This window comes from Hesperophylax consimilis, chromosome 1 (assembly GCF_061612785.1).
Source record: "Hesperophylax consimilis isolate HC1 chromosome 1, BYU_Hcon_1.0, whole genome shotgun sequence".
Classification (NCBI taxonomy): Eukaryota; Metazoa; Arthropoda; class Insecta; order Trichoptera; family Limnephilidae; genus Hesperophylax; species Hesperophylax consimilis.
Genome location: NC_142836.1, coordinates 23,495,381 through 23,517,176, shown reverse-complemented (window position 1 = coordinate 23,517,176; position 21,796 = coordinate 23,495,381). Strand labels below are relative to the sequence as shown.

Sequence of the window (21,796 nt, the reverse complement as noted above, 5' to 3'; positions counted from 1 at the left end):
CCTCAGAGCATCTTCCATTGTAATACCGATAGAACAAGGACAGCATACCTACCTGACGCCTGTGCTCTAAAGATTGCAGTCCGTTTGTTAAGATTGGGAAATCTATCAAACAGACCGCCCGTTTTTGCACAGAGTCAAGGGTTTTTTTTAGGTATTTAGGAGCTCCGGACCAGAGATGGCTGCCAAATTCGATAGTAGGGCGCACTTGCGATTTGTACAGGGTCAGCAGTTGTGTACTATTAAAGTATCTGCAGGCCCTGTACAGTACGCCCAGCTTCTGAGAGGCCAACTTTACTCTGGCTACGATGGAGCCCCCGTACCTGAGCTGGTCACTTATAGTTACACCAAGCATATCAATGGAAGGCCTGTTCGGAAGATTGCTTCCGTTGAAGGAGACTAGATTATCATTTGGATCCCTTTTAGACGTAATCAGACAGGATTGGGTCTTTGAAACATTGATTATGGTAAAGCCGTACTTACTGATGAAAGGTTATACCATTGCTTTCCCTATCTTTTCCATTACAACTTGTACAATATGTCAGCATGCAGGACGGCAGTTTGAAGTTATTGCAAGAGACCTGTGCCCGGCGAGCCTTTGTAACCTACTGAAACTGAAACCCGTGGTATCTCACAGCGGATAATTAACCGATATTTGTGGCCCAGACTTCGAAAGTCAATGTTAACTCTATCTATATACCGCAATGGCTGGTTTCCTGAATCGTAAGAATTGAATATTGACAAACTGCTTAATTGAAGTATCACGCGATATAAACTCGCCCGGTATGACGAAAGTTTGCAAACAACGCATAAAAACTCCAAGCAAATCCTCCGGAAGGATCAGAAAAGTGTATAGTTACCCAATTAAATCATGTACCCATATAAAGGAGTTACTCAATCTGACGTTACATACTTGAAAGTAAGAATCTACATATTATGTGTAGACTTTCTACATTTTGTGGACACAACTGATCAGGCCGCCTGCAGGGGTATGCAGAGGATGTACTGCCAAACAACTCGGTCTTGGCACACACTCCTTGCTTCATTCCCATTCATGCATACCCTTCTGTTATTCTGACTCTTCACATGGTCTGACAGCCATATTTGATTTTCTTCATCATGCCAATCAAATATTTGATTTTCTTCATCATGCCATATCTTCCTCGGGCGTCTACCATTCACTTTCACTCTACATGCCCAAACCATCTAAGCATCCCTTTCTTAATCTTACTCATTATGCTTCCCATCAGCCTTGCATTCTTCGCGAATCCCCACATTTCTCACACAATCGTACATGGTTTTACCACACATGTGCCTCAGGGATCTCATTTCTACAGCATTCACTCCTATATGTCATCATAATACATTGGCAGCGTTTTAGGAATATTACTCTGTGAACAATAAGATGATAGTAGACACATCGAACAGGGTAAGTTATTTATTTCATTTATTTTATTTGTCATGATATTTTTTTACCGTCAAAAGAAGTTTTATCACGCATTAGTAAAAACTTTTAACAATAAACAACATAAACAGTGTTGCCAATATATGTTATACATAATTCAACATAACTAAATTATTATTTTATAATATTATACAGGGCTTCATAATATAATGTATGAAGCAACCTTTTAATTAAAATTAATTAAAAATTATCACATTACTTAATCATTCCATAACCTTCAGTTTCTGTATTCGACTTGAAACGAATTCCATTTCGTGGGAAGGTTGCGAAGCATCTATGTTTTCAACACGTATATTTTCTAAGGAACGAGCTTTCTTTAAAGATGGCTGTTTGGCACTGGCTAAAGTGCTGCCAATCTTGGGATCCAACACCGACACGTAGCTAGTGGAGGAGTCATCCATCTTTATATCCTGAGAGGGCGGGAGCTCCGCTTGCTTTCCTTCGTAACCATTCAAGGCTTCAGAGTTCTCACTTTTAGTTCTGTTTCTTTCGGGTACCGCATAAGGGATGGTGCGGTTATTGGTTGCTCGTTTCATTCTAAGACCGATTGTTACATTTGAAACGTATCTGGAATTCATTTGTATGATGCCCACATCCGAGGGATTGGATACGTCCCTCCTGAAGTAAGTGTTGGGCTTACTGCCGAAGCTTTTCCTTCGCATCTCCTGCAGGTATTGATTCCTGGAGTCAGTGATGGTACTCAGCATCCCCAATTCGTGCAGAGCTGAATCCAAATTGTTCACTCCCGGTCCTGGTAGAGATGGCTCCTCTGATTCCTGTTAAGACAAGGTTATCATAAATACATTATAATTCCGCAGCTAAATTGAACGATCCACAAAAGAAGCAAAGAAATATCATCAAGCGATTCGCTACGTTTGGTGACTTAGTAGGGGTGAGTTTATGGGGCAAGGTTTGTACAAATCTTGACGGCAGATGCATTTGTCCACCTAATGCATTCCCAATTGGGAGAGGCCAGTCGAGGGAGACCTTTTGACCTCTCGACCCATTGCATTGCACTGGAGTGGGAGGAATGGATTCATATGTCCACCTCTCCTGGACACACTGATTCCTACCCACCCCTCTTACTTCTCCTTCCTTTTCCTTCTCATCACTTCCTCTCCATACTTTCCTTGAAAAAACCCCCCACACAGAATCGCCAAATACGACATAGGCCCTGAGGAAAATTATTTTCCTTTTCCAAAATTCCTCCACATAGCATCTCCAAAGATGACATAGGCCCTATGAGAAATAATTTTCCTCAGGGCTTCTGATCAGTCAACTTAAAAAAAAAATGTAAAAATGGATCAAAAGAGACTGCGCATTTTCAGATGTCCGTAACAATATCGATGCGTTTAACGCGAATATGGATCAAATGTCTATAAAATGTATTTCTGCGAAGTGTACAATACAGTGAATAATAAAACTTGGGTAAGTAAACACAACCAATATAGAAATATTGCTTCTATCCCAGTAACGAATGCGTTATCTGACAAAACAAATTAGATGATTTCTGAATAAAATTTACTTTTTATCGTGAACTCTTCCACGACGCTTACCTCAGTCGAATCGTTGCAAAACATCTTTATTTTAGACCTTTACAAAACTGGCAGATAAAATCAAAAGAAAAATGGTTCCAATGTTTTACAAAATATTATGCAACTCATTGCGTAAATATTCATTAAAATATGTACAACAACAATGAAGAAAATACGTAAATAAAGTGGTAACAGCTTTGTACTGAATTTAGAAACTTCAATGTTTATAAATGTCAGACGGCATATGTCAAAAGTTATATTACCAGTGTAAAAAATATAATATCTTATTTGGCAACATTGTCTATTTAGTCATAAGACGATCCCCTCACAGATATAAATGTCTCTTCCACCCAAGCCGGTTTTTTGACATTAGGCCATTAGGCTCGTGGTCCCTTGTCAGGCCGAGGCCGTTGCACAGAAAAGTCTCACAAAAGACTGCGCTATAAACCGTTGCCTTACTTTCGGACCTAACTTTGAACATTTATTATTTCAGAAATAGGTTTCCTGACAACCAAAACCTAGAAAAATACTGCCCATTATCTGCGTATAGCATGGACCTACTTTTTAGGTCCATGGCGTATAGAAATGATATTAAAAATTGAGCTAGCCAAGCCACGGAATACAGGAAAAGAACGAAGTAACCGCAAACAGCGTTTCGCGCCATTTGCAGTTGCTTCGTTCCTTTCCCATGTCGTGATTCAGCTCGAGAGTTGGGTTCACGTGTTTATACGCACCCTTTGTGTATGGCGTGTCTGGTATTTGATGCGAAATATAGTTACAAAGTTTTAGATACAAATTGCAAGTTCTATGCTAATTAATCCAACGAAGATCGTCTTTTTTTTTAAACTGCTCGTATGGATTGATTTGTTTTGACTATAACGGCTTATGAACTTATTAAAACACCTACATGTTACGATCGTTGAACGATTTTTTTAAATGGCACACAACAGTAGCCCCTTTCTTTGATACATAATAAATATCATATCATGCCTTGAGCATTTTACGAATTCGTTTGGACCTTCTTCGGAATGTGTTTCAAAATAGACTTTATTGACGTTGTTGTTAGGATCATTTTTACATGCTAATAAAGTTTTTTCTAGTCAACATCCATCCAACTACTGTTGTCGCCAGGGCTGCCAATCCGTAGGGAATTCCTTAAATTGCGGGAAATTTTTAAGATTTTTCAAGAATTGGGTATTTTGTGGGAAAAATGAGGGAATTCTGGGCATTTCTTGATTATCCAACCATATTGCAAAATAACATTTGCAATAGTTGTGAGAATGTCCTATAATTGGATTTTTTCGCAGAAAATTCTTAAAATAATTTGTACTTTTAAATTCGGAACGAAAGAGAAAATCTGAAAATGATTAGATCACAAAAAAATAATTCTAATTTCAGAAATTTCAGGTAAAGGAACTTGTGGGGATTTTGAATTTCTGTTATGGGTATTTTCGAACATATGGCAACCCTGGTTGACGCCATGCAACTGGATTGAAATTTACGAAATTTGCCCTTCATCTGACACTTCGTCTCTCGACGCCGGTCAATTTGCTGCTTCTCTAGAGGTGCTCTCACTCCGTGAAAAGAAGTATGTACCTGAACTTTAATTTTTATAATTTCAAATCATTTTTCAATTTCTTTTATGAAAGAGAAATTGGAAAGCAATAGAAAATTTTATTTTTATTAAAATAACAACCACGTAACCGCTGTTTGGTGTTTCGATTTTGCAAGTGAATTTCTAGTTTTTTATAATATTTTCGTAATTTATACTGCTAATTCCAGCTTTGTGATTATTACTATTGGTATATTTACTTCATAATGTTGAATTGTTTCAAATTAGCCGGCTTTAATTATATTTTTACTGTCCTACGTAGTGTGACCTTTGTGTGACCTCGAAGGCAACTACATAAGGATACGTGGAAATTCCTGATTGCTTTAATTCAATTTAGAATTAAATAATGTTACGCCGGTATTGCAAATATAGAAATACTAAAAACTGGCTAGATTCTTAACGGAATCTTCTCAATTCTATAACTTTCAAGTATGAAGGCACGCCTATTATGGCTGTCATTAATTATTACGCTTGGCTTCCTGTAGAATGAATTAGATATTTACCGATGTAATATTATGTAAAAAAAACATTTTTTACTTTTATATAACATTACATATGTAAGTATTGATGGTGTAACTTTGAAAGAAATTGAGGTAAATAGAATTAATCACGTTTTATTTGCATAATTAAATCGGTGGTGACGATCGATTTTACTATTTTGTATTTGTGAACTGTTTTGAAGTTTATTCACGAAGTTCCCCTTATTTCATCGTATTGCTTTTTATCCCTTATGCCGTGACCTTTCTTGTCAGCTTTTAGTAAATATTAATTTATTTTGTCATTAAAATTAAAATAAAACAAAATTTCATTAAATATATTGTTCTGACCTTCATTATTTTCATTCGATGTTGTTAAACAAAAATTTAGTTTCCTATTATTTTGGTTTGATTTTGCAAGCTCTTGGATATTTTAAATTTGTTTCATATAAGATATTGAATGATACTGAGTGCAATATTTGAAGAAAAATGATAATTTGAATTTAGAATGAAACCCCCATTCACAGTTATATGATAGGTCACACAGAGGACATCATAGTGCATTGTGTTGATTTGTACCTTGTCTTCACATCCATATTAGTTGACCTTCATAATATTGAAGAAGCCATAACTGTAACATTACTTTTTTTGATAATTGAAAGAATATTCAATCTGCAAAGAATATGGAAAAAACAGAAAATATAAGATTAGGAATGTGATTCAATAATTTAAATATTATGTATTTTTATTATGACAGAATATTGTAATCATGCCTGTTTTTGCCTGAAGTTTTATAATTAATTCTTGAAATATATTATTTTCAGATTACTTAATCATGTCTAAGATTGGAATCAATGGATTTGGGCGCATCGGGCGTCTGGTGCTGAGGGCTTCCATCGAGCGCGGAGCAACCGTGGTGGCAGTCAACGACCCCTTCATCGGGCTGGACTACATGGTGTACATGTTCCAGTACGATTCCACCCACGGACGCTTCAAGGGAACCGTCTCTGCTCAGGATGGATTCCTGGTTGTCAATGGCAATAAGATCCAGGTCTTCAGCGAGCGTGACCCCACAACCATCCCCTGGGGCAAGGCCGGAGCCGAGTACGTGGTGGAGTCCACCGGAGTGTTCACCACCATCGAGAAGGCTGGAGCTCATTTGGCTGGAGGAGCCAAGAAGGTGATCATCTCCGCCCCCAGCGCCGACGCCCCCATGTTTGTGGTGGGAGTCAACCTCGATGCCTACGACCCAGCCATGAAGATCGTCTCCAACGCTTCTTGCACCACCAACTGCTTGGCTCCCCTCGCCAAGGTTATCCACGACAACTTCGAGATCGTGGAAGGTCTGATGACCACCGTCCACGCTACCACCGCCACCCAGAAGACCGTAGATGGCCCCTCGGGTAAGCTGTGGCGCGACGGGCGCGGTGCCGCCCAGAACATCATCCCCGCCTCCACAGGAGCAGCCAAGGCTGTGGGCAAGGTCATCCCCTCCCTGAACGGAAAGATCACCGGAATGGCCTTCCGAGTGCCCGTTGCTAACGTGTCCGTGGTTGACCTGACCGTCCGCCTGGGCAAGCCTGCCACCATGGAGGCCATCAAGGCTAAGGTCAAGGAGGCCTCTGAGGGAGCCCTCAAGGGAATCCTCGGTTACACCGAAGACCAGGTGGTCTCTTCCGATTTCATCGGAGATACCCATTCCTCCATCTTTGATGCGTCTGCTGGCATCTCTCTAAACGACAACTTCGTCAAGCTGATCACTTGGTACGATAACGAGTACGGCTACTCCAGTCGAGTTATCGATCTGATCAAGTTCATGCAGACCAAGGATTAAATGCATTTATTAAGTATTTTCGCCCCCCAGACTATCCTACTCAACCTACACTGCTGTATTCAAATAGGTGTGCATAGCATGAGATAGCTGTTAGCTGGAAACTGGAAATTGAAGGCAGAAAATGTCTTCATGTTCACTATGCTAAGTATGCTAATAATTTTAATTTAATTTTAAGTGTCACTGCTGATTATGATTAATAAACAATATTGTTAGTCACATCTTGTTTTGTTACTCTGTTCCTATCCTGAAGAAAAATATTTTAAAAATGATAATGTTATCAAGGCACTCAAACGAAATGATAAAGTAATAATATTATAGTTGTTAAGGCACAATAATTGTTTTTCTTCTATATAACTATGAAGGAAATGTGAATTCTGAGAATATGCTTTGTACGGGTAGTAGTAAAAAGGTGGGTTTATTGTCAGATGGCAATTTCTTTCCAACAACCCAGATTATTAGTGTAAATTTAAAAAATATATTGTATTCGTGTACAGTGGAACCTCTCATAACGAGTTTAATTCGTTCCAGAATCTTACTTGTTATGTGAAACACTCATTAAGCGAAACTATTTTTCCCATATAAATCAAACTAATGCGTTCCATGCCAAAAAATACTCAATTTTTTAAATTTTGAATGTTTTATTCAAATAAAATTACATACTTATAAATTGTTAAGGAGCGTAATAACCTGGAATGCGATTACGATTAGCAAAAAACAATTAAAAAATCGAAATAACTAGATTATTATTCATGATAAATCATTCATTCTTTTTTACTAGAATTTAGAAGGAGGCATTTGTTTTTGCTGACACAAATTTTGTGAAAATGTGACACAGCATTATCATTGAATAAATTTGTAGACCACGTAGCCGCCTTCTTATTAGGGTGCTTCTCAATGTACGATGCAATATTTGCCATGCTTTCAGCATTTCTCTTATTACACCAGAAGGTTGTTGCTCTGTTACTTCCTCCTCATCCACTAACAAACTCTCCTCACAACACAATGCAACTCCATAAGGTCTTCGGTGGTCAACTCTTGATTGTGCTCTCCGACAAGCTCATCAATATCATTGTTATCCACCTCCAGTCCCATGGTATTTGCCTAATATACAATCTCGTTGACTGTAGACTCTACGGGCATTGTTTCAAACCCCTCAAAATCACATTCGACAACGCTCTTTGGCCAAAGCTTCTTCCAACCAGAAATGAGGGTACTCTCGGTAACCCCTCCCTACGCCTTGTCAATCATCTTGAGGCAAGTAACGATGTCAAAGTGATCTTTCCAAAACGCTCTGAGAGTGAGACTTGTCCCTTCAGTCACCTCAAAACAACGCTCGAAGAGTGTTTTAGTGGAGAGTTTCTTAAAGTTAGAAATAACCTGCTGGTCCACAGACTGGAGTAACGGAATGGTGTTGCATTTATCATAGCATATATCTTCTCAATTTTATCCTTGATCTTGAAGTGTAATTTGTTTGATGTAGACCGGTAGAATGTGCTCGCTAGATCAGCCACGCTCGCTCTTTGTTCTTGCTTTTCAATGATTTTACGTTTTATTTCTACAGTTACTTTTATTCTCTTATGGCTGTCTTCTTTTGGTCTTTTCTTCAGGGACTTTTTAGCAAGGGTTATTACACTTTGCGCAAAAAAATTACAAATAATGTCTGAACACAAGTTTGGAAAAATGTGTCATCACATGAGACACTAACGTGCTAGCGGAACGGGTGCTAACCCAAGACCATAAATAAACCCCTCATACAGCAGTCAAGAACCAGTCCCCAGGGAGTGCCAGAGACTGACGCACTGGCGCGGAAGTCCTGGTTCACAAATGAGTGACGTGGAAATGGGACTTACCCTTTCTGCATCCTTTCCAATCCTTTCTGTGTCACCATGTGTGTCACTCGTTATGCGAAATGTCACTCGTTAAGAGAGCATTTTTTTCATCATCTGTTTTGCTTGTTATGCGAATTACTAGTTATGAGAGGTTTCACTATATATGTTAATGGGGGAACAAAATAAATTAATAAATCTCGTGAAGATGAAGGCAAGTACTTTGAAAACTCAGTTTGCGAGTGGCAAAAGAACCTGCATGGAAGCTTGAATATAAATAGTTTCAAACATAAATAAACCAATCAGTTTCAAATAATCCATTCATAACCTGCGGCCTGCCGAACTTTAATGTATAGGCATCTGAAAGTCAATGTGTTATAAATATCTAAAATCGCACTAATTTGAAATAAATGCTATATTTTTGCACTTATTTTTTTACATTATGTAGTATAGAGATAGTTAGTGTACATTCTGTTTTGAAAGAAGCCGACCTGTTTTTTGGTAGGTACTATGTGCAAGTTCAACAAATTGAACTGGGTTTTATATTTATTAACACACTTCCGCCAGTTTTTACGACGGTCCTGCTAGACCGGCAGGAAAAGCATTTATCCATAAATAAACCAATCATTTATCCAATAATTTTATATGAATACTGTATGCCAATATCGTTGTTAGGGTCCAAAGTCTTAACTGCATGTTTGTAAAAAAATGTGATAAAAATCTTCCCTGTTCTCTTATCTTTTGTCTAGAAGAATATTTGATCAAAAGATAACTACATACTCGTATATTTAACCAGTAGAACGGGTAATAAATCCTTTAACTTATGGCACCAGAGATGTGCAAATTGTTGTTTAATTGGTTGTTATGATTTGTGTGAGAGGAAAGCCAATTGTTTTGTAATGTAATAAAATACATTCCTTTTTTAACGCATAAAACACCACTAAACGGCCCAACACCGACTAACTTAAAATTCAGTTTATGGGGTCGTATTACAAAGCAGGCTTTTTTCGACAGTACTTTTATAATTGGGGTTAAGTGTAGTGAGTACCGTGTGCTTAAAAAAATATTCAAGTATAATGTATTATTTTAAAAGATATAGCAGTTTAAAAAATACATTTTCTTAAATGGGACCCTTGTTTTTGCTCACGTGAAATGTGTGTAAAAAACAGGTGCCAAGAAATATTAAATTTTATTTTATTTATTTCTGTTATTAACAGTCTTTACACTTTTATACTTTACAGTATTGGGAATAGATTATATCATTAACCAATAAAATAATGACATTAAAAATGAAGACCAAATTAAAATAGAAAAAAGATAATTTTTTTTTTAAATATTTTCTAGGTTTACATAAACATGCAGTGGGTATCAATAATGATAATGAAATAAAGTGATGTTGTTCAATTAAAACAGCTGTTATTCTGCTATTCAATCCAACACTGAATGCAGAACAGGAAAAAAACAAGGAATTGTAATGAAAAAAAAGTCAATAAAATAATAATAAGTTTTATGACACATTGATCAAGTGTTATTTTGTTATGAATTTAGTGAGGTTCGTGTTAAACAAGTCAATATCCGAGCATAATCTTTTAAATGTGCTACAGCTTCTTCTTATTAATACATTTTCAAGATAATTAGTATTGCTCTTAGGAATATAAAATGTGTTCGGATATCGAGTAACTCTTAACGGACTTCTGAAATTAATATTTTGTGATAGGTACGGGCTGTCAATAAAATTGTGAATTGTCTTATAAAGCATTACTAGGTCTCTAATATCTCGGTGTAGGTCAAAAGTTTTAAGGTTCATGGAGACATAGTTTTCATCATTTCGCATGCGATAAGAAAAACTTTTTCTGAACTCTCTCTATGTTTGATTTAGGTGTAGAACAGTAAGGATTCCACACTGTTGAAGCGTACTCTAGGTAGCTTCAGACTTAGGATATGTAGATAATCTTAAATGTTTGTGGATTCTTGAAAACTGAACTGACTCGAAGTATAAATCCTAGCATTTTCACGTGATATGCTCGACGTGAGATTGAAATAGAAGCCCTGTATAATAGATCTCCAAGATCTCTAATTACATTTACACTATTTAAAATATTGTTCTATATAGGGCTAGAATATTGTATTTATAGGTGTTATACGGGTGTCCGGGGGTAAAGTGCACTAACTTCGGAAGGTAATGATCTACACTACATGATCGTAAAAGTAAAAAAGAAAAACAATTTTTACAATGATATTTTCTAAAATAAATTTCAAATATAATGCCAAATGTAGAAAACCTACCATAAAAAATATTTATTTATTTGAATATATGTGTCCTTGCCAGTCAAGGGTTAGGTTAGGTTAGAAATTTGAAATTTTTTTATCTATTTTTTTAGAATCATGTAGAAACCACCCGAAGTTGTATTGAAGATTTTTTTTTCTTGGAAAAATTTAAAACAAGTATTATTCTATAGGGTGTCCGGGGTAAAGTGCACTAACTTCGGAGGGTGATTCTACATGATTTTTAGAAGAAGAAAAGAAAAATAACTTTTTTCGAAATTCCAACCTTTTAAGGTAGTTTTTAGGTTAAAAAAGTTGAATTGTTCGTATAAGAAAATAAATATTCTTCTATCGAAAAATATTTTAGTATGGGAAAAAAAATGGAATTCGAAAAAGTTATTTATCTTTTTTACTTCTACTATCATGTAGAATCACCTCCCGAAGGTGGTGCTCTATATCCCTGGACACCCTGTATAAACCAATGACTAAATAAAATACCTTTATCCAATGATATAAGCATAGGAACGCAAATGAAAAAAGTTGAGTATTTCGGATCAATACTGGTAATCTAATAAAAGCAACTATCTTATTTATAAAATAATATTGTATTTTTTGTTGATAGATACCTATCAGAACATCATTAAGTATTTAATTTTCTCCTATTTGAGATGTTCTCGACTCAATAACAACAATGCAACACTTGTTGTTCATTGAACCTGAGCCGCAGGGTCGTGTCAAGAGGTCAATACTTCTAATCATGTTTTGAATGGGAATTCATAATTTGACAAATACTGCTTTCACGGCAGTCGAGAAACTTGAAATAAACTTTTTTTTTTAATTTTATGTTATGTTCAGCGTTCAGTGTCGCCCTGGTGAAACATCACCATTGACAAACAAAATATTGCTTAAAATGGCTTTAGTCTGAATAGCCAGGTACTTCCCAGTCCTACTGCCTTCAGCCTCACAACATGGGCGTCGGCATAGGGGGAAACTGCCCCCACCATCTCTCATCTCTCGGCCTAGAGCCCCAACCACGGGATGGGGGGGCCCCAACCAGGAACCGTTTTTTTTTTTTTAATATTAACTCCACATCGGAGGCCCCAATGAGCTATTTCAACCACCCGAGAAAGTACTATGCAGGCAGCCAAAACATTCCCGGCTAACAGGGGCCGTATAGAAAAGCGCCCACATCGTTTCTGAACCAGTCGCTAGCCAAACTACCGTACAAACTACGGGGCTCTCTTACTTCCCACTGGAGTACTAGGAAGACCCACGGTCTTCATCAGGGCTGAACACCATCTGCAAGCCCGGTCTCCGCGAACGCGGTGTAGAGCCACCGACTTCATCGCCATGACCACTCCACCACCGTCATCTCTGCTCCATCTGGTGTTGACCATTGACTTGGAGGATTCGCCGTCGACTCCATCCACCGACGCGGTATCGATCTTTGGCCTGGGGAATTCGCCTTCGATCAAGTCCACCACAACGTCGAGCATCGGTCCGGAGTTCACTCATTTACACTGACTCAATAAACGCTGTGATTCTACACACAACATCTTTTACTCGTCTTCTTACCATCCCCAAAGTACAATGTTCACGAATACTAATTTTGAAAATGTCATATTTTAGTACAGACTGACACTGGTGCCTACTTAGTAATCAATTTTTAGTAAAAGATGGCAACATTTTTTCAATTTCGTGCTCCAGTTTATTCGACATGAAGGCAGTTACATTGTTCGGAATTTCAGAAAATATTTCTTCAAGGTCAATAGAAGTACTATTGTCTGTGGTCTACAGGGTTTGGTTCAATAATGGCCGCATCTGTCATATTTTTGCATCGCGTGATCGTTTCGAAGCGATTGAAGCGATAGTTCCGGTTATAATTGTCTTTATGTTTGTTTTTCATTTAAAATGTTAATAAATAGATAATAAAATAAATGCTTCCTAAATGTATTTTCATACGCAATATAGGCTGTTATTTACTTTCGAATAGGATTGTTGGTTATAATGGAGGACTTGAATTTGACAGAAACAGAGCTCAGGTATTTTGGAGATTTGTTTCTGTGTTGTGATGAAGAATCCAACGGAAAAGTTCCTGTGCTCAAGGCTACGGAATTATTCAGGTCGTCGAATATACCAAATGACATTTTAAAACAGGTACTTCTTCTTTTGTTATGATATTTTTGTGACATATTGTTCCAAATTAATATTATTTCGCAATTTATGTTGCTGACCAACTCACTATTTTTCTGTTTGTCAGATTACAGATCTGAGCTTTCCTCAAACTAACTCCGTCAGCATAACTCATATCAATAGAAAGCAGTTTTATTCTGCCTTGAAGCTGATAGCTGCCCACCAGGCAAACATGACGCTGAAGAGTGATCTGTTGAACACGTTCATAGACCTTCCGTTGCCGAGGTTTACTTGGACCTTGAATTGTGAAACAGATCCAGATCTTATCCAATTGTCCAACTGGCCAGCGACTGCGCTCCCCAAAGAGCAGCACATTCACAAGAGAGACAAGTCCTTTGGTCTGTACGAGCCCATGAGGTTATCTTCCAACTCTTCGGACATGGATATTCCCCAGGCGACCAATTCCCACGATGCTCTGGAAGCCCAGAGCACAGATTCTGAAGTGGAGTCGGAGACTATTTCCCAGCGCTCTGATCACTCCCATACGGTGAGTCTAGGCATCTTCAATCATATTACAACATTCTAAATATCCACATGTTATAATAATTAAAAAAATCAATGTATTTGGAATATTTACAAACTTGCTTAGTTGAGTTTATTGCTGCTAGTTTTGTTAGTATTGCAAAAAAAATTCTCCTCAATAGAATAGCAATTAACTCTGGAATGTTTGAACCTATTTGACCAAAACATTTACAGTTAATGTTCCTAATTACTGGTAAAAAGTTTGCAACTTCTAATACTGCCTCCATTCACAACTCTTATAACCCTTATTTTAACTTCAACCTAATTCTTTTACTTGATAATTTCATTTAAATGGTCAAACATCTGCTTATTCTCAATGAATTATTCTTAATTTTCAGCTAATTTTTTTTATATGATTCTAAAAATAGGTCAAATATGCTATGGAAAAAATATCCAATGAAAGAAACTACTAAATGAATCATTATTATCTCAAACGCTAATTCCCTGCTATCAGTCATAACAAACAAACTGATAAAGAGTTGTGTAGGGTGTTGTTACATCAAGTAAAATGTGCAAATCTATTTTTGGCTGTAGAACAAATTTATTAAAAACAAGCATTTTTTAAATACATCCATGTATTTGAATTACACTTTTGTTTTTGGGAATAAATTAATGCAAATCTTTGAAGCAGAAATTAACCCACTTCTCGACACCTGATCAAGCTCAAATTCGGCTGATAGACTCTTTGTCGATGATTACTTTTGGTGAAATTGGATGACATTAGAGCAGTTAATATATGAAATAGATCTCGGCCCTACCCAATCGGGATTTGGTACAGTTGTCAACGCGATTGACTCTAGTCAACTGGCTACTAGCTACTAGCGAGCCCAAAAAAAAGCGCAACTAGGTCGAAAATAGAAAATTAAGGAAAAAAAACGGTTTGTTTTTATAGTGCATCGAAATATTTTTAATGTTAACTTGTATTGATATGTAATAAAATTTACATTGCTTATGAACACATTTCCGGCGGGAAGGGTGGTTCCACCTTTTACCCCGGTCCTACTTGAATGGCGGAAAAGGCAATGCTGTCGGATAAATATATGTTTAATCTCTCTAATCTCTTTGTAAGGGTCCCAACTATATGTATATGTATTTAAAAATGTTAACCAAGTCTTCAAATTCTTCTTTTTGTTTTGTTGAAGAATATTTTATCAAAAGGTATATTTAAACATGTAGAACGTGTAATACATTCTTACACTTATCACACTGAAGATGCGGAACTTTTTGATTATTTTGTAATAATGCGAAAATTTGAAAGAAAAAAATTGTAGCGTAAGAAAATACATAATTTTTTTTACAAATAAAACATCACTAAATGGCCCAACACTGAATTTAACTTCAGTTTATGGAGTCGTATTTATGATTATTATGTGAAATTATTGTGATTATTGATGAATGATAGATATGTCTAAACGTGTATAATTTCCAGATGCGGGGAAACAATGGTTCTCCATGGAGCACGGGCAGCGAGAGCCCCACGCCCACCAACTCTGTGGCGGAGAGGGCGGAGCGGGCGGCCAGAGCTGGGCAGCCGGGGGCCCTGTGGGGGGGCACTGTCCCACCCCCTCAACACTGGCCACACATGGGGGAGGAACACACTCAGCTGCTAGGTACGGAGGAGGAGTCGTCTGACCGGCACTCGTCAGACGAGGAGGGCGGAGAGGAGGGGGCAGAGGCAGTGGGCGAGAGGTCCAGCTCCGTCTGGCGAGTGGCTCCTGACCAGCGGCGCCACTACGCCCTGCAGTTCCAGCAGCTGCAACCCGATGCCAGGGGACTGCTGCCCGGAACTGTTGCCAGGTACGGATAACATAAGGTAGACCGCAAGCAAAGAAGATGCGCAGGCGCATGTCTCTTGCCACGCGCATAAAGGGCGTGACAAATTAGTAGTTTGCTAGTGCTCATTGGTGGCTTGCCGCATCGCTCTCACCAACATTTTGGAAAACACTAGGGAACGTTCTGTTGCTTTTGATCTTGTTTGAACTATAATAATAGGATGTAGTGACATTGAATGCTATGCAGAGATGTGCAAAATGGGTACCCAAAACCATTTGAAATGCAAAATGGAAATGGGTCAAAACTTTTCCATTTGAAAATGCAAAATGCAAAATGGTTTTTAGAAAAACATTTCAAATGCAAAATACCTATTTTCAAAATGCATTGAAAATGCAAAATGGTTTCTCAGGTCAAACAATTAAAATAATTATAGAATTTTTAAACAGTTTTGTCATTTAATAATGGACATCAATGTAGAACAAATATATTACATGATGGTTAGTCAAAAAATGCCACGATTACGGACCACAAAAAATTTGCGCGGGACAAATGTTGCCAACGTAAAAACATAGAAACTGCTATCTAACATTTAATATTACAGCGTCATGGCCCCATGTTCAGTATTTTTTGTAATGGTATCACTCAATTGCCAGGGCTCCTACCAGGGAGCAACTTGACAAATGTAAATTATCTCTCATAGCGAGGTTGAGGACCGACTGATATTTGGGGCTTATGAAAAAAAGATGAGTGGAGATAGTAGGAAGAATGTTGCAAAAAAGCATTTAAAATGGAAAATGCATTGAGAAAAGCATTTAAAATGCAAAATGGTTTTTAGAAAAGCATTTAAAATGTAAAATGGAAAATACCCATTTTGCATTTCCATTTGAAATGGATTTATTTGAAATAAAGTACATCTCTGATGCTATGATAATGGAATATTATCTAACAGAGCAACTTCAGATGTGTGACTATGTTAAAGTGACCTCACCTTTAGTAACATTTGAGCTATATAAACCTCACCTTTAGTGACAATTGAGCTATCAAACCTCACCTTTCAGAGTGATTACAACGTTTGCTATTTGAATAGGAGAGTCGAAATCGCTTTCTCACACAAAACGCTGCGAGTAACTCAATTAGCAGCTTTTAGGCAATTCGATTGAACATGTTCAATTGATTTGCGGTCACGTGGCCGAGTTTATGGTCTTCTGGCTTGCTTCGCATCGTCTGTTCGAATGTTCTTTACTTGTTTCATGTAATTTTCTATATGTAGGACATTTCACTCGCTACCGTTGCAGCTTCAATAGTTCCGTGTTACCATCTACTAGCGGATACAATAAGTAATGATCGCTTGCCGCGGCAACATAGCAGTGTTGTAATAGCTCTATGTGACCTCATCTTTAGTTTCAACTGAGCTATTGTAACCTCAGCTTTATTGACATTTAAGATAAAGTAACCCAATAATTATCCTTGTCTTTTCTCTACCACTATACTCATGCTGTTTGTTAGTGTTATTTGTTCATGATGTTATGTTAACACAGGTGGTGGTGTATATATTATCTTGGGCTATATAGGTGCATTATTTACCTGAATGTGTAATATCACTCTTAACTTCCTATGCCGTAATCTAGATATGTATGTAACAATGTTATCGGAAGAAGTCAAAAAATCATTTTGACTTTTAAACATTTTTGGTAAAATTTATATCATTTTGTGATTTAACATGATTTATTTACATTTTAGTCTTGGTTTTTGCTACATCTTACTATATCTTCTTAATCAAGAAGGAATCATTAAAAACAAACTAACAGATTTTGTTTTATAACTATTTGGTTTTTTATAGGCACTTCTTTGAAAAATCTCGACTACCTGTTGTGGACCTACGCAAAATCTGGCTGCTGTCCAATATCACCAAGGACGGGACGCTTTGCCTCGAGGAGTTCACCACCGCCATGCACCTGATAGTGCTGCGGCGCAATGAAATTCCCGTCCCCGATGTCCTGCCGCAGTGCTTGGTTCCCAAAGTGAGGAAGTTGTCTTCTCGCACTAGTCCCGGACAAGTCATCACGTCTAACCTGGTGGATCTCGGCTCCGATACTAATATTAACCTGGTGGGAGATTTCAATTCTAAGAAACCGGTACTACCTATTCCTGCTCCTATTCCAAAAACCTCCGTAACTGAAGTTGAAACTTTTGAAAGTAAAATTGTAAAAACCATTAACGTAGAAGATAGTTCACCATCTCTTAGTCCTCCCGCTGTTGGAGAGTTGCCCTTGAGGAGCAAACCCGAACCCTTATCGGGAAATAAAGAATGGACAAAGTTCATCGATTCCCCAACCTCCAGCATTGCTAGTCCCGGACCCAAACCTGTAAACTTCGATTTCCACAAGGCTTCGGTCGAAAGAGACCCTAAAATATTTCATCCAGTTCCTTTAAGAGTTACTCCGGAAGCTTCTTCACTTCCCGTTCAAAACTCAGATTCTGGAGGAACCTCTCCTAGAAAAGTAGATGACCTCGTTTATAATAATTATCAAGACCCTCACGACATATCCAGCCCCAAAAAGCTTAGTACTCAACTCTCGGGTGATATGAATAGTCTGCCTCCTGTTCCAGCATGCGTGGCAGAAATAAAACCTATTCAGAGACCTCAGGCCAAGAAGCCGGTTCTTAAAAACATAGGTATCGGCGCAATTCCTCCTCCGCCAACTAAAGATACTTCAAGTATTGTGGAGGAGAACTCCGGTCCCATGTCCTTGCAGTATGCTCCCAAGAAGGAGCCCCCCCCGCCTCCACCCCCACGCCCCCTGCGCACCCACACTCGCTCGAGCAGTCTCGATCTCAATAAACTCAAGGGCTCTCATTCAGTGGCTGTGGGTATTCCACCCCAGGTGCCGCCGCGAATATCTCCCTCCATCACTAGTCCTCAGAGCAAGAAACTAATTAACCAACGCAGTGAAGGAGATGTCCTAGGTCTCCTGGGAGAGCCTGGCTTCGATCCCAGCGACGCCTTTGGGCAGAGTCTCGCTAGTCAGCCCAGACACTCGGACGATCCTTCCACCGAAACATTTGCCAATTTTGCTCAATTCCAAAATATTCTCCCTTTGCCTGTTGTCGAAAGTTCGGGTATTAACTTACCAAGAAGCCGAGCTAGTTTTGAAGATAACGAAGCCTTGCCCAGAAAGCACGGAGCGTTTGAGATCTATAGAAAGCCGACGCCTCGCAGTTCCGAGAGTCCCGACACTTGCAACCTTGGGGATCCGGCCTCCACTTGGAGTGGAATCCGAGACGACCCGCTCAAGAGGCTGCAGGAGCAGAACGCCTTGCTGTGCAGGTTGTGTCAGGAACTGAGCCTGGAACTGGCCGATGTGCAGAGAGAGAGGGAGACGCTGCGCTTGAGATTGGAGACTACCAGCAGCGGACTTTAATCACTTTGTTATTGCTTTTATGAAGAATTACCGCTTTATCACATGCTCATATCCTACTTAGTTATTCAATTATTCAAACGGTAGTTTTCTTTATGGACGGCAAATAAAGAAACTTCTGCTGGAAAACATTACTTTTCACTTACTATTTTATCCCACCTAAGATGAATTCTTATGAATGCAGTTTGTTTGTTTGGTTATTTGCTGGAATAATACAATCTTATCAAATATCACAACTCTTTCATGTTTATTATTTTTTTGTTTAAAACACTTCAATAAAGTAGTGTATTTTTTTCTAAAGTTTGTTTATAATCATAAAGTAATGTAAATGATCTGTTTATTCTGTGTATATCCTTTATTATGTATAAAATATTATTTCTCTTGAATAGTATGACTGTAAAATAGGTTGGTTAAAATGTTTCTCACTATGTATTGCGTTATCTAATTGTTACAGGCCCCATAAAGATACGCCTATTAAAGTGAATGGATTATTTCTAAGTCTTTAAAATGCTCTTCATACTCAAAGTCATAATATATTTTTATTATATGTAGGTAATTATACGAAATTGTATTCAGATAAATTAACAATGTCAACTACAGAAATGATTTATGAATTGGCACCTTATCAGAGATTCTCACTCATTTTCATTTCCTTACTTGGAGATAACATAAATTTAATAAAACTTTTTTTTGACATGCACAAATTATGGATGAAATTAATGTGTACGTATTTTTTAATTTTCTACTCGGTGCAATATTGTTTGAAAATGTTAATTATTATTGGAAATTTAATGCATATAATATCATATTCATATGACGCATATAATGTTTTATTATTGTCAAATTATGTCACCATACCTCCTTAATACTACTTGGATAATTTATATAGCACTATTTTTGTGAAGTATCCACCTCATGGGTGGCTCATCTTTTTTATCGTTAACTTGTATGATGCAACTAAATAAATAATATTACTGCACATGTGATAAGTGACAATTAAAATAACAATGTGCAGTGTTTTTAATATTGCTCTGCGTACAAAATCGTATCTTCTTCAAGCTTAAACTTTCTTTTAAAACTGCCAGGTAAGTATATTTTCTGTATCCGTTTGTATATAATTAAATAAATACATAATTAGAGTCTAGGAACTCATAATAAATTGTACAGCGCCCTTGAGGGTGATTTTTCACAAAAACGGCGCTATACAAATTATCCAATTATTATTATTTCTAACCGATATGACGTATAAATATATTCTATTATTATTAAATTATGCGTAAAGTTTAATTTAATATAATAAAAAAAATTATTATGAAAATAATTGAGTCTCGCAATGTACATATTTTCACTTTATTATTCAACTGCCTAATTCTCTAAGTAAACTTTGGTTTTCAAATGTGCAAGGTGAAATAATGTAAAATGTATTTAAATTTATAATTGCATGTAAATTTGTAAGCTTAGCCTAGGGACTTGTGCTATGTAATTGACTGCTGTGGATGTGTGGGTGAATGGGTGCAGCGCCAGCTGTATGGTCTCCGTACCCGAGTCTGGGTGTAGAGGCGAGAAGATATCTTTAGTTTATGGCTCTGACCTTTCTCTGTGGCTTTTTGACACATGTCTAGCTTATAGCAAGCACCGTGGAAATACAATGTTGTTGAGAATTTATTTCAAATACAAATACACAGTGTGAGGTTTCGATGTGACATTTATAATGTGTTCGCAAGAACTGTTGTGATGTCTGCGTACAAGGGACGTCAGCGTTCAACGAGTTAATACAAATGAAATTTAATGATGGTTGAAACAATTATTATTATAAATGGTTATTCATAATTAAAGGACGTTTGCGGGCATTGAAAAATTTATTCTCTGAGATGACTGTTTATACAAGTTTAAATGTTATTGAATGTCTGACAGCCGTCCTCAACTATCCAAGACATTTTCTTGATTATATCAATTTTTAAAAGTGTGTCCTTATTGCATAATATTTTTGCTCTAGGCGCCAACCCTTTCAATGCAGGACTTTAGACAACAGCAATATCACCATGTTATGGTCCTTACTATTGGCACTGCATAGCTTTGTACATATACGTCTCGGCGGCAGGGAGAAGGTTAATAAAAGCATTAGACTGCTATGGAAACCATTTTGTATACTGCTTTACATTATACTTTACAAAATTTAAAATCAACTAAGAAGTACTTTTTAAGGATAAACTCTAAAACCGTTGAAATTAAGATTGAGGTATTTTTTCTACAAAAAACAACGAAAATAATAATTTCAAATAATAATACGTATGTTTCACCATGCATTTCTGTATTATATATTAAGAAATTTATTAATTTTCATAAATTATTATGTACATACATTGGAATCAGTTTTTCCTTGACTATTGTGATTCACTATATTTCTATGAGAATGTACTATATATTTGTACTATTACAATGATGCTGTTACTTTTGTGTATTTTGTTATAATTCTTTGCCTTTTTAAATATTTTGATGGTTATCCATGATGTCAACATTCGTTAATCAAATTGATTAATAATTTTTAATGGTATCTTCTTCAGTGTGTAAATTTTAAATAAACTTATAAAACAAATATGTGTTATTATTTTCATCAACATAGTATTATTATAGGTAAAAAATTTACCTCCTGAAGTTAGTGCACTTTACTCCCCCGGACACCTGTATAAACAGTTTTAAGTTATAACATGAAAAAATCGTAATTTGCATTTGTGCAATTATGATCGGGTATTTATATATACATATTTGTCGGCCAATAACGGAAATAATTAAAAAATAGTTTAGCAGGACATTGAAATCCCGGTCTGCCATGTTACTTGAGATCTATCCGACTCAAGGGCGTCGCCAGCATCCAAGCT

The 21,796-nt window shown here is 37.2% G+C and overlaps 3 protein-coding genes across 3 annotated transcripts; 2 read left to right on the top strand and 1 right to left on the bottom strand.

Annotated features, from left to right (window-relative positions):
• Nucleotides 1-1,448: 1,448 nt before the first annotated feature.
• Nucleotides 1,449-3,226, bottom strand: LOC149426482 (uncharacterized). Its single transcript, XM_089637133.1, has 2 exons — nucleotides 3,019-3,226; nucleotides 1,449-2,238 (listed from the first exon to the last, which is right to left on the bottom strand). Exons 1-2 carry the CDS (start codon nucleotides 3,040-3,042, stop codon nucleotides 1,666-1,668), a joined length of 597 nt encoding a protein of 198 aa, XP_089493259.1. The 5' UTR covers nucleotides 3,043-3,226; the 3' UTR covers nucleotides 1,449-1,665.
• Nucleotides 3,227-4,453: 1,227 nt separating this feature from the next.
• On the top strand, nucleotides 4,454-7,135 carry LOC149426481 (glyceraldehyde-3-phosphate dehydrogenase 1). The gene is made up of 2 exons (XM_089631163.1): nucleotides 4,454-4,585; nucleotides 5,910-7,135. The coding sequence occupies exon 2, from the start codon at nucleotides 5,921-5,923 to the stop codon at nucleotides 6,917-6,919; it is 999 nt and encodes a 332-aa protein (XP_089487289.1). The 5' UTR covers nucleotides 4,454-4,585; nucleotides 5,910-5,920; the 3' UTR covers nucleotides 6,920-7,135.
• Nucleotides 7,136-12,810: 5,675 nt separating this feature from the next.
• Reps (RALBP1 associated Eps domain containing) lies at nucleotides 12,811-21,429 on the top strand. The gene is made up of 4 exons (XM_089631145.1): nucleotides 12,811-13,167; nucleotides 13,271-13,690; nucleotides 15,155-15,522; nucleotides 17,339-21,429. Exons 1-4 carry the CDS (start codon nucleotides 13,018-13,020, stop codon nucleotides 18,918-18,920), a joined length of 2,520 nt encoding a protein of 839 aa, XP_089487271.1. The 5' UTR covers nucleotides 12,811-13,017; the 3' UTR covers nucleotides 18,921-21,429.
• Nucleotides 21,430-21,796: the final 367 nt, after the last annotated feature.